The sequence below is a fragment of the Malaclemys terrapin genome, chromosome 7 (assembly GCF_027887155.1).
Source record: "Malaclemys terrapin pileata isolate rMalTer1 chromosome 7, rMalTer1.hap1, whole genome shotgun sequence".
NCBI lineage: Eukaryota > Metazoa > Chordata > Testudines > Emydidae > Malaclemys > Malaclemys terrapin.
Window position 1 is genome coordinate 52778469 of NC_071511.1, and position 13638 is coordinate 52792106.

Here is a 13638-nt window from a genome sequence, read left to right on the forward strand (position 1 = left end):
AGTGCATTTCGCCACACGGCTCTACAAGGCGCTGGTCCCCCAGTAGTGACTCCCTCACAGACCTTCAATGCGTTTTTTGAGCCGCTGGCAGCCTCTGTCATATGCCCGCCGGCGCAGCCTCTCCTCAGCACTCTCCTCCTTCACCTCCTTGCTTTCCTTGCCCTGGGGTGAGAGGGTGGTCGACAGTTAACCCCAGCCCAGGACCGGCACACCAAGCCCAGCACCACAGAGGGACAGCGGCACTTCCTCCCCAGGGAGAGCAAGCGGCCTGGCAGCTGGCGGCCAAGCTGGGAGCCCTCCCTGGAGTGTCACAGGTCCCCCATTAGACAAGGGAGCCAGGAAGGAGCCACCCTGCTCAGAGCCACGCCCCTGCCACAGTGCCAGACCTCTGAGGGGTGGAGAGCAACTGGACAACCCCGCAGAATTGCAACAGCAACTTGGGAGGGAAGCCCTGCCCCTTACCCTCCTGTAAGGTATACCTGCCCCCACCCCGCAGCAGCACACAACCCAGGTCAGACCGTGACAGATGGCAGTGGAGGGGTTGGGAGCCCTTGGCGCACAGAGGATACAGCACAGATCTGCCAGTTCTCGTGTGAGCACAGCCAGGGGGTTCCCCTGCCTACCCAGCCAGTGGACTGCACCCCAAAATGTCAAGAGGTCAGCAAGGGAACAGGGCTGCCACCCCCTGCAATCCTCTCCAACATTCTTCAGATACTGAACTAGGAGCCTACAAGCAGCACTGAGCTGGGGAGCTGGCAGCTGCTGAGTCCCACTGGGCTGGGAGAAGGAAGCAGCAGCTGCCTTCTTAGAGCCCTGCTTTTAGTGCCTTGTCCCACAGAGTGACCCAGCTCTGTCTCTTCCCTCCCCTCCCCCCCGCGAAACACCATTCCTTTCCCAAGAGCCCCCAGCCTCATCTCCCCCTGCACCCACTCCCAGGAACAGCCCTGAACCCAACCCCTCCCCCAGGACCCCCTCACAGTACAGGATCCCTCAGTTCAACCCCAACCCCTGACACACCTTCCCAAAAGCAATTCTCCCTTCTCCCAAACCAATTAAAGTCAGTCACTCAAACCACCCCCCACCCCTAAAACCAACCACAGTAGAGAGCAAGGAGGGGAGCCCCTAAACCCTGAGAGCTCCATCTCCTGGGAGCCCCAGCTGCCCCCCTCCATTGAAGGGTCCAGGGCTCAACTCCTGCTCTCTCCCTCCCGCCTTCCTGTCACTGGAGCTACAGCTTGAAGGCTGCTTTGCTTCCTTGCCCAGCCTGGGAACAAAATAAGGAGCTATCAGGGAGTTTTTCAACACATCCCTCCACTCCCTGGCCCCAGCATGTCCCACTGCACCGGCCTCAACCCCCTGGTGCCCTGTGCACAGCACTAGTTAATCTCTCTCTCTCTCCAGCTCAGGGTGCTTTTGACACATCATCTACATATCAGACTCAGCCAAGCCCACCCCACTTCACCCCAGCAGACAGACACCCCACCCAGCTTGTCCCCAGCAGCTGACAGCAGGAGACAGCAGACAGCAGCTCAGTCACTGTGAGCTATTTTAACCTCCATAGAGAATGCCCTGCCAGCATCCTGCTGGGGCTCCTCTGTCGATCGCAGCTGCATGCCAGGCAGAGAGAGGCAGCTCTGGGAGCTAACAGCCCCCAGTCCCTACCTAGAAGCCAGTCAGCAGCCAGTGCAGCTCCTTGGCACAGGGTCACAGCAAGGTACTCACTGCCCTTAACCCCAGAGACAGCAGGGACTAGTGGGCAGCACTAGACCTTCCTCCCAAAACCTCCTCCTCCCCAGCCACCACACTCCTGCCCATCACTTGGGCCCGTAACCAGGTCGCTCGCTGACTCCGCCTCTTACTGGACCCAGCATTCAGGCCATGTCCAAACCCTGATGCTTCCTCTTCACACTCTGCCACACCCAGAGTATCGCTCCTTGGTGCTGCCACCTCCTCCTGGCTGGCTCTGGCCCCTCACTCCCCTGGGCTCCACGCAGAGCAGGCAGCTCAGTCACCTTCCTGACTCAGTCACCTTCATTGCTCTGCCCTCTCACCCCTACCAAACCCTGCACGCCCCAGTCATCTCCACCTCCAACATGGCTCATCACCTCCCCAGCAGTGTACGGGGGCGTCAACCTGCCTCCACTCCACCAACATCCCCAGCCTTCATCACCCACCTGTCAGCTCCTCCCACACCTCACAGAAGCCCCAGCCAGCCACTGCCTTTACCCCCTCAAAACTGCACCTTTCGTGTCTCCACACCACTGTGGTGCTGCAAGAACCGGCCTGGGGATGCCACTCAATAGGTGCTGTGCTGTGACTCTCCCTCGCTCCCCCCCCCCCTCAACCTGGTTGGACCTTTCAAACAAAGGCCCAACTACAAACGGGACCATCCCTACCACGCCTAAGTCGCTCAGGCAACTCTCCAGCCCCAGCGCCTGGCTCGTCCATGCCCGGCAGACTGAGCTCTCCAGATAGGGACCGTGTTTGTACAGCGCTGGCACAATGGGCCCCAACAGGGCCCTGAGGTGCTGCCAGAACGTGTCAATAACAATGCAACGACCTGGGACCCAGGAACTGGGTTCTATTCCCAGGACTGCCATGCTGTCGCTGGGCCAGTCCCTGGCTCTGTCAAACGGGAGGATACCAACCTTCGGTGTCAAGTGCTCTGATCATGGAGGAGGATTGCTACCCATCGTTCTGACTCCACACCCTTGAACACCACACTGCAGCAGTCTGGTCTGGAGGGGACAGAGGTCCCCACATAGAAAGAAATGGCCACAACATCCGGGCCAGACACAGCTGAAAACCCATCCCAGTCGGCATGGCTACCTGGCTATCTAACCCAGCCACAAAGTGCAAGCATGTCCCAGATAATGGGGCACCCCCTAGCAGGAGGCAGCTATGCCTTCCCCAGCCTGCCACCATCACGCCTGCCTCAGGTCTCAGCCAGACACCAGGCGAAGCAGTCAGCTTCACCTACTTAGCCAGCTGGCAGCACAGCTAGGCCTTCACTCTATGATCGCACACACACACACCCTACTGGGCAGGCCAGGCATCTTTCCCACTCCCAGCAGAGGCATGTCATTGCACACCTCTTTGGTGAAGCGGTTTGGCCACCAGGTGGTGGGGATGAGCTCCTGCAGGCCAGCCTCCTCCACACGCAGGGGGCTCTTGATGTAGAAGAACACCACTGAGCGGAGTATGTCGAAGCTGTGCGGGAGTTAAGTGAGAAGCCCAGCAGCTAAGCTGGGAGCACGCGCAGCAGGTCAGCCATACAAAGAGCCCCAGAGGAGGGAAAAGCAACCCCACCGCTAAGATGGGGTTAGAGGTTAGGCACCTTTCCAAACAAACTCTTGAATCCATCTTCATGAGGTGCTTGGAAATTGGGGGGATCCCACTGAAACGGACAGGCTGGGTGCCGGGGGGGGAGGGGGGGGGGACTGATTGCTGTGAAAGCTGCTTTGGTGAATTCTCTGTGGTTTCACTCCATGAGTCGGCTAACGGATACAGAGTGTGGGGTTTGCATAGACAGAGAGAAGCAGAGCATGGGACAGGAGAAAGAACGCAACAGGATGCAGCACAGTCTGGAGAGCTCCCCTCCCTTCTTCAAAAGTGAGGTTCCATGGAGAATGGTACCAGCCATTCCTGCAGATACAAGAAGCCCCCAGCATGACTCGCCTCAGAACACAGGGCACCCAGGGAGAGGAAACTGACTGGATTTTCTAGAGGGTATGTCGGAATGGGAGTAAATGCAAAAGATACAGGACATTGTTGAGCAGATATTTCCTGGACTTCTCGTGCTTCAGGACTGCAATGGTGAGCCGGAGGTAATGGATCTGGGGAGAGAGATAAAACAGAGTCAACAGGAAAAGCTGTATCCCAGGGAAGCGACAAGGGTTCAGTTACCAATACAAGTACACCCGGAACAAAGAGCTGCCACGTTTCAAGTCAGCAACTCAAGAGACTGACTGCGCTCTCTGAATCGATTTGGCTTAACAGAGACACGGTTCAGGGGTGACTTGGGAAACAAATATTTAACAATATGTTCTTCAATCTAGCCACAAAAGGTAAGATCTAGTGACTGGAAGCTGAAGCTAAATAAATTCAGACTGGAAATAAGGAGTAAATTTTTAACAGTGAGGTAATTAACCATTGGAACAATTTACCAAGGGTCATGCTGGATTCTCCATCACTGGCAATTTTTCAATCAAAAGGAGAAGTTACTTACCTGTAACAGGAGGTTCTTTGAGATGGATGGTCCCTGTCTGTTTTCCACTGAGGGCGATGCGCATGTGCACAGAGCTGGAGCTTTCAAAGTAGCTCTGTGCGCATGCGCATTGCCCTCAGTGGAAAATTTACTCCTTATTTCCAGTCTGAATTTATCTAGCTTCAGCTTCCAGTCACTAGATCTTACCTTTTGTGGCTAGACTTAAGAACATATTGTTAAATATTTGTTTCCCAAGTCACCCCTGAACCGTGTCTGTGTTAAGCCAAATAGATTCAGAGAGCTCCGTCAGTCTCTTCACGCTCCTGGCTCCTTATGGGTTCGCGTCTTCAGTTCTTTTTCCACCACAGATCTACAGATCCGCAGTGGAGGGGAAGGAGGATGGGTTTGGAGTACAGGTAGGAACCATACATCTCAAAGAAAGCCCAGTTACAAGTAACTTCCCATTCTCCTCCCTAGAAGTGAGCATTCACATCGAAAAATCGACTTTGCATCCTACACAATCCCTAGAATTCATAGGAGCACACATTGATGCGGCCTCCTGTGCTTATCTGTCAAAAGACAAGATTCCTGAGCTTACTGCTCACCTTAGTGACCTCCAGCCCTTCAATATCAGCCAGAACTTGCCTTTCCCTCCTTGGTCAGATGGCAGTGTGCACATATGTCATGCCTTTCACTCATCTGTGGTTCTGATGTCTCCAGCTCTGGCTACAGGGAGTCTACTCCCCCATGCACCAGTCCATGGACACCCGGTGGAACTGTGGAGTCCTCTCTTCCCTCCGATGGTGGACAAACCCATTCCATGTTTGCTCCAGAATGCCCTTTCTTCCATCCTCGCCAAGCGTTATAATTATAACAGATGTGTCGCTCGAAGGCTGGGGCACCCACATGGGATACCACATGACATAAGGCACTTGGAATGTTCAGGAAACCAGGGTGCACATCAACATCCAGGAACCTTGTATGGTACACAAGGCGTGCCATGTGTCCTTAACAGCTGTCTGTTTTTTTCATGTCAGACAACATCACTGCGGTTTTGCCACTGTGGAAATGGTGCATTTCACATCATATCCTCCTGTTGGCAGCCTACCTACCGTGAACCCAGAATGTACTTGCCAATGCTCTCAGCAGGAACGTGTGTAACTCCCATTCGTGGTCAGTTGCAAACTGATAGTTGCAGACATCTTCAGCCACTGGGGAACCCATCAGGGACCTCTTTGCATCTCACACCAATACCAAGTATTGTTTGAGGGGAGGACTCAGTACCCACTCGTAGAAGGACACCCTGATCATCAACTGGTCAGACCAGATCAACTATGCCTTCCTTCCATTAATGTCCCTGCCACGCATTCTATACAATCTCAGATGGGAGGGGGTGATGGTCATCCTGATCACCCCATATTGGCCTCACCAGTTGTGGTTTCCTCCTCTTCTCCACATGTCAGTGTTCATCACTCCCAATGTTCCTGCAACTACTCACGCAACACAACTGCGGACTCAGACACCCGGATCTGAGGGCGCTCCACCTGACAGCATGGTATTCGGATGGATGCCTCCGCTAACACACAAATGCTCGCAGGCGGTTTGAGAAATTCTCTCCAATAGCAGAGATAGTTCCACAAGGTAGTCCTATCAGGCCAAATGGGCTTGTTTCATTACCTGGGCCCAACATAGAGGTCTTGCCCCAGAGGCCATGGGCATCTGCTCTTTCTAAAGACCTAGGGGCTCATTCTCAACTCCATCAAAACGCATGTAGCAGCCATTAGTGCCTTCCACCCTCCCACGGATGGACATTCTGTCTTCACCCGCCCCTTAACTGCCAGGTTCTGGAAGGGCCTTGTATGCAAATACCCACCCATCCAGGCTGTTGCTCCTCAATTTAGTCCTCCCGTCATTAATGAACTTCCCCTTTGAACCTTTGGCCTCCTGCCCCCTTTCTCTTCTTTCTATGGAAGTCATCTTTCTGATCGCCATTATCTCTGCAAGGAGGGTTAATGAACTGGGTTAGGGGGCTATGCTAGCAACCTGTCCTTTCACCACATTCCATAAGGACAGGGTCTCACCTGCATCCCAGGTTCCTACCAAAGCTCGTTTTCAGTTTCCACCTCAACCAACCCATACACTTGCCCATTTTCTTCTCCAAAGCACACGCCTCCAGTGCAAAATGACAACTCAACTCCCTCGATGTACGTAGGGCCCTGGCCATTTACCTGCAAAGGACAAAGCCATTCCGGAAGTCTCCCAGACTATTTGTTGCCATACCAGAGAGAATTGAAGAGCAGGCCATCTCCCACCAGAGACACTCGAAGTGGGTCTCAGGGTGCATTACGCTCTGCTATCAATTATTGGGATGGTCCCCAGCAGGTGGGATGGGGCACATTCCACAAGAGTGCAGGCATTAGCTGCTGCAGCGCTCCATGACTTGCCCCATCACACATATATGTAAGGCGGTCACATGGAGTTCGGTACCCGCCTTTTCTTCTCTCTATGCCCTAGTGCATGATTCTGTGACAGACGCCTCTTTCGGCATGGCAGCCCTCCGTTCCACAATTCCATCATCTTCTTTACATCCTCCTCCTACCTACATACTGCTTGTTAATTCTCCTCAGTTGAATACAATAAGGACCAATACTTGAAGAAGCTGGGATGCTGACACTCTAGTTTCTGTTCTGGATCGCCCGTCAGACAATTGGCTGCTAGGTAAGGGAAGACAAGGATTCCTCGTGGTCAGAAATAAGCTGCTACCACAGAGAAAACCTTTGTGAAGGCTCATGAGGAAATGATAAGTCCAAATGGGAGACCTCTGTATTGAAAGTGCCGAGGACCCACCATGAACCTCAGGAATTGTCTGTGGGTTGCATGTACGTTGATATGGAAGCAAGCATCCTGCAAATCGAGAGTCATAAACTACATACCTTTTTATAGTGAGGGAATGATTGCCGAAAGCATACCATGTGGAACTTTGGTTTCCAAATGTATTGGTTGAGGCATCGGAGATCCAAGATTGGTCTCCATCTTCCCGTCTTCTTGGGTACGAAGAAATAGTTGGAGTAGAACCCTGTGCCTTGGAGGGGTGTAGGAACTGGCTCCACCACTCCTCTTTGCAGGAGGGAGTCCACCTCTAGGGCAAGAAAACTGTCATGAGAATGATCCTTGGAACAGGAGCGGGGTGGGGGACGTAGCATCATAAGCTTAATAGTGTAGCTGCACCGAAAGACATTCAGAACCCACCTGTCCATTGTAATCCCGCTCCGTGCTGGCAAAAAGAGTTTGAGACTGCCGACAAAAGGAGTGACTGGCAAGGCCAGTGTGTGCAGTGTGGATAATGGGTCTCTGGTCATAAACAGAAATACTGTTTACACACAGACTGAGTGTGTTGTATGGAGGACTGCGTTGTCGAAACAGATGGACGGGGTCTGTGAACCTTGGGGCGTTTGTGTGTAGGTTTGTAGGCCCGTTGGTGGTAAAATTGGGGAGTTCTGTAACATTGCGTGGCAGTGGGAAATACAGCTTTCACTTTGATGCGGACGTGTAAATGACTAATGATCACAAGGTGGCTCTAGAATCTTTCTGCGAGTGCAACGAGTCATCCATCTTTTGATTGAACAGGTGTGACTCGTCAAAAGGGACATCTTTGATCGTGTTCTGCACTTCTCTATGGAAGCCAGAGGAGTTGAACCAGGATGCCCTCCTCATGACAATTCCAGTTGCCAAAATGCACGAGGATGTGTCTGCTGAATCAACCATGGCCTGAAGTATGGACATAGCTATCAACCTGCCTTCCTCTAGACTAGCTTGGTGTGATGGGTTCGGTCAAAGAGATCCCCTTGGGACTGTCATCCGATGTGTTGAAATTACCTCTGATCCGGTTTTCCCTGCCAGCTTGGGACTCCAAAACCCTGCCTTGTTGAGTCAGACACGCTAGCCTGCTGCAACACAGACCCAGGGTCTGGGACATGCCCCCAAAGCTTCAGACTAACTAAAAACAGCTCAGCAGGTTACCTGTCTCCAGCACCCAGACACCCAGCTCCCAATGGGATCCAAACCCCAAATAAATCCGTTTAATCTGTATAATGCTTATACAGGGTAAATTCATAAATTGTCTGCCCTCTATAACACTGATAGAGAGATATGCACAGCTGTTTGCTCCCCCAGGTATTAATATCTTACTAATAAACAAAAGTGATTTTATTAAGTATAAAAAGTAGCATTTAAGTAGTTTCAAGTAATAACAGCCAGGACAAAGTAAGTCACAAAGCAAAATAAAACAAAACACATAAATCTAAGCCTAATATATTAAGAAACTGATTACACCCTTAGAGATGTTCCAATAAGCTTCTTTCACAGACTAGACTCCTTCCTAGTCTGGGCCTAATCCCTTCCCCTGGTACAGTCTTTGTTACATCCAGCAGACATTTCAGGTGGTAAGCAGGGGTTCTCTCATGACTAGCAGCCCCTTTTGTCTTGTTTCACCCCCTTTTATAGCTTTGGCACAAGGCGGGAATCTTTTGTCTGTGCTTGTCCCCACTCCTGCCTCATCAATGGAAAAATACAAGGATTATGATAGATTCCAGCATAATGTGACATAGTCACATGTCACGGTAAGAGCCCTAGTCTCCATTCTTCCTGGGTTGCCCCACACGTACACAGGAAGGTTTGCAGGGAAATAAACAATTTACAACCAACTGTCTGGGTCAATGGGAGCCATCAAGATTCTAAATCATCATAAATGGCCCACACTTCACATAATTACAATAGGACCTCAGAGTTATACTTCATATTTCTAGCTTCAGATACAAGAATGATACATGCATACAAATAGGAGGAATATATTCAGTAGTTTATAACCTTTGTTATGATACCTTACAAGAGATCTTTTGCATAAAGCATATTCCAGTTACATCATATTCACACACAGGTGAAAGTAAGCCGGTCCAGTCCGGTGTACCGGCAAGAGCCAGTACCCCGGGCCAGACTGCACTGGCTTCCACGGCCGGGATTAAAAGGGCTCTGGGCTCTCCGCAGCAGCGGGGAGCTCCGAGCCCTTTAAATCCTGCCCGCAGCTTCGGCGGCCGGGCTGGGCCCGGGATTTAAAGGGCTCGGAGCTCCCTGCCGCTGCGGGAGCCCTGAGCCCTTTAAATCCCAGCTGGAGCTGCTGTGGTGATTTAAAGGGCCCAGAGCTCCGCGGCAGCTGGAGCCCCGGGCCCTTTAATTTGCCTGTGCACCCCAGGGGCTCCCAGCCACCTCTGCAGCTGGGAGCCCCAGGTTGATTTAAAAGCCCTGAGGCTCCCAGCCACAGCTGGTGCCCCAGGGCCTTTAAATCCCGAGAGGCCCCGCCTCTTCCGGTTGAGGCCACGCCTTTTCTGGATGAAGCCACGCCCCCCGGACTCCGGCAGTACCGGTAAATCCTGTAAGTTACTTTCACCCCTGTATTCACACTCATAAGCATACTTCCATAAAACATATGGAATGCAATATCACACTTGGAATTTAGCATGAACCTGTGCTCATGGCCATATCCATGCTTGGGCCACTCCACAGGCACATTCAGCAAACAGCATGGACAAGCCCCTGTCCAGAGAAAGGAGCAGCACGGCCCTGGCAGGCGGAACACTTTCTCTCCCTTCTACTCAACGAAGGACAGGATGGAATGGGTTACCTAGGGAGCTGGTGGAATCTCCATCCTTAGAGGTTTTTAAGGTCCAGCATGACAAAGCCCTGGCTGGGATGATTTATTTGGTGTTGGTCCTGCTCTGAGCAAGAGATTGGACTAGATGACCTCCTGAGGTCTCTTCCAACCCTAAATGTCTATGATTCTATAGTGATACTGGAGAACTCTCCCATGCCAAACAGGACAGTTCCGAAGGCAAATATTGGGACCAAAAGCTGCAGCTGAGTTATCCTGGTTAATCCTGGTACCACCACTGCAACATCAGGGAGTCAGGCACCAGTGGCTCCTGGGCTGAGGTAAGTGAGGGAATTGTCACGGTGCCATCTGTAGCCAATGATTTTATTTTATCGTGTGCTGTGTGATGTTAGGATTATAGAAGTATAAGATTGATCAGTAGTTAGAAGGGATAAATATGGATTAGATATCTAAGTAAGGAGGGCTGAAATGCAAGGCCCACTGGCGGAGGCCTGTAAGGTTTTAGCTTAGCCATTTTAGGCCTTAGGAGTTAAGATATGCTTGACATAAGTAACCAAAGAATAACCCAATGCCATAAGATTACAGGAATAGTTGTGCCAAGGGGGGATATTGTGGAAAAATTAGCCGTAAATTTAATTTTAGATCACAAAACACTCTAGAGGTATATTTTTTCCCTTAACTGCAGGCTACAGGTTGTGCATCAATGTTAATGAGAATAAAAGGAACTATGCACAACCTGTAGAAAATAGGGTACAACAATATTATGAGGGGGACACAATATAAATAGGGAAAGAGAGGGTTGACACTTTCACGCACATGTGCAGGGTATGAGATACAGTCAGAATCACATTATAAAAGAGGGTGCCCAGATTGGGAAAAATTGAGCTCCCTATAGGAAAACTCCAGCAGGAACCATCCTTCTACTGATGCTCAATCAATGAGAAACCTACCAGACCCTAACACTGTCTAGGAGGATGTGAGTATGACTGTCTCTATAATTTATGCATGGATATATTTAGGATTTATATATGCTTGGATAGTCATAACTTTGTGGTAACTATAATAAAATTGATAAAAGATATTGGACATTGTTCTTGTGAGTGTATGGGTTACTTTCCTTGATCTTCATATATTCCTAGAAGCTCTAGATATGAAACAAGTGGCAGAGGTACCTCTGTTGAACTTGAGACTTTAGCCACCAGAACATAACCCACAGTGGTGTCATACATCATCACTAAATGTACTTTAAATAACATAAAAGGCTACACGTCAGAACCATCTGATAGTCATGTTTTTGGAACAGGAGCAGCAGGCCATGGGTAATGTCCGGATCCCCAGACTCAGAGGAAGAACCAGAATCTTGCACCAATGGCAGTGCCAACAGAGCCGACAGAATGGGGTGTGTTACATGAACATTGCCAGGTGGCGGCAGATCAGATGCAGGGGACAGAGTTCCCTTGGTAGATAAGAGTACCAGAGCACGTAGAGACGTCATCCTTTCCAGGGTGAACAATTCATGAGGCCCGGGAGCATCTCCAAGTCTCCCCAGAGTCAGCAGTACCAGGTCTATGGATGGGACTGGAGCTGGTAACAGGCCCTATCTCAGGACCAGAAATTCACTGGAACCGATGCCAGGGTGTGGGGGTCCATAACCAGTACCAGCAGATCCAGCGAACAATGCAGTCTTTTGTCGGTCTTGTGGGTCTTGGAGCATGGTGCTCTCCCTTGGCCGGAATTCATGGATGGCACAGTCTCTCTCTTAGATCTGGAGGGAGACTTTCTTCCACGCTTATGTGCATGCTTCCGTAATTCATAGCTAGGCCCCACTGCGGGGTCCCTAATACGGATACCAGCAACGTTGTATTGGGGCTCCGTGGTAAGAAGTGCACTCATGGATTGTTCAGGGCGGTGTATGACCGAGGGGAGAGAGGGTGTTGGGGGGCTTGTTCCCTGGCCAGGATCCAACTGCCCCCCTGTGGCAACCTCCATGAGGTGCTTCTTAAGGTGGAGGGCTCTGCCTTCCCGTGTGTGGCAGGGAAGGGGAGACAGATCCTGCACCTGACCATGGTGTGGGCGTCCCCCAAACAGTACAGACAGTGTTGATGCACATCGTTGAGGGAGAACAAAACGAGGGTAGGAAGCGCAGACTTGGGTGGGGAGGATCGTTTGGCAGGAAAGGCCAAAGCAGCATCCCAAAAGAAAGTTACTACCAAAAACCATGGAAGATCCTGACTTCGTTCAATACCCAGATGCAGATGCTGGGGTGTGTGGGTGGGGGTGTTGGGGACTGTTTGGCTGAAAACCACTGGAGCAGCATCCCCAGTCCTTAGCCCTACGAAACCTTGAGAAACAAAACTATTACACAAAACATTCAAATTCCTAAGTAAAGAATAAAAACAGTTTTCCAGGAAATGTGTCACCAAGGACAGCAGAAACTCCGACTCAGACCATGCAGTGGTAAGAAGAAACTGAAGATGCAGTCATCTGCCCTTTATTGCCTTAGGCAAAGCCACGAAGCAACACAGAGGCGCATGCGCGGACTGACAAACACTACTACTTTGAAAAGTTCTGGTTCCAGGAGCATATGCATTACCCTCAATGGAATACAATAGGGACCATCACTGAAATGGTTTAGATGTTTTTCTGAGAGACCGCCGTTAGGTGTTATTTTGGGGCAGGTCTCTGGCCCATGTTATCCAGGAAGTCACCCTAGATGAGCACAGTGGTCCCTTCTGGTGCAGAAATCTGTCTGACTCCAGACTACTCCCTGCGTTGGGACACTTGAAGCCAGGGCAGGATGAATCCTTGGCTAGTCATTGTTCTCGGGCACTCTCAGTTACCACTCACCTGTAAACCCAGGTCTGGGATGATGGGAGAGAACCTATAAGCCCGGAGCAGGGACATCAGCAGCTGCTTGAGGCATTCATGCACCTCGTAATCCTGAGAAAGAGTGAGAGAAAGACTCAACAGAAATCGACATCTGGGGGGATGTGGGGAGGGATGGAAGGTGTGCATTTCAGAAATAACCAAATCAGGACCAAGAGAGGCATCGCCTCTGGCTGAACACATGGAAATGGTGTTTGCCTAGGCAGGAAAGAGTGGAGTCCCCTGGGTTGTATGTGACCCCATACTGCAGCCGGACACTAGTGATATGAACCAGGAATCTCACAGTACAGAGCACATGTAGGCATTACCTTCCCTCCTGGCTTTTGCTTAGTCATAACATAAGAGTTCTAGAAAGAGAGGGCCCGATTCTCAGATTCACACTCCTCCCTGCCCCAAGATTTCCCTGCACAGGAGGAACCCCCAGATGGCCAAGAGCTGGGATAGCAGCGCCTACATCCTGGGGCATGCCAGGGCATTCTAACACATCAACAGTCTGCAGCTATTGGAACCAGCCAGCAGCAGCCCTCAGGTACAAACCAGCCCCTGAATTAAGGAATGCAAAGCCACCTCTGGCCCAGCATAGCCCCAGTGGTGCCAGAACCAGGGGACCAGAAGGCCATGGCCCTCCCACTTTTTGAAAGTGGACTTTTCACCACAGGCCTCCCCGCCCGGCCAGGCCAGCAGCTGGAGCCTGGCCGGGGAGCCTGGGCTGTGTGGGGCGCTGCGGACCCTCCACTTGCCTGGGGTGGGACGGCTGAGATCAGTCCCCAGCCTGTGTCCTCACCCCTCAGACCTTCCGCCCAGGGCAGGTGGAGGGTCCGTGCTACGGCTCCCCACAGCTGCCTGGCTGTGGCTCCAAGGCCCGGGCCCCAGCCGGAGC

At 51.5% G+C, this 13638-nt stretch overlaps 1 protein-coding gene across 5 annotated transcripts in view; it reads right to left on the bottom strand.

Moving 5' to 3' along the window:
• Nucleotides 1-13638, bottom strand: part of RNF123 (ring finger protein 123) — a 128939-nt gene that overhangs the window by 77220 nt on the left and 38081 nt on the right. For all 5 annotated transcript variants that reach the window (XM_054033815.1, XM_054033814.1, XM_054033816.1 and 2 more), the window contains exons 14-17: nucleotides 12720-12812; nucleotides 3763-3836; nucleotides 3093-3210; nucleotides 63-162 (exon numbers count right to left, since the gene is read on the bottom strand). In XM_054033815.1, coding sequence (XP_053889790.1) covers nucleotides 63-162; nucleotides 3093-3210; nucleotides 3763-3836; nucleotides 12720-12812 — 385 coding nt within the window. The remainder of the gene's footprint in view (nucleotides 1-62; nucleotides 163-3092; nucleotides 3211-3762; nucleotides 3837-12719; nucleotides 12813-13638) is intronic.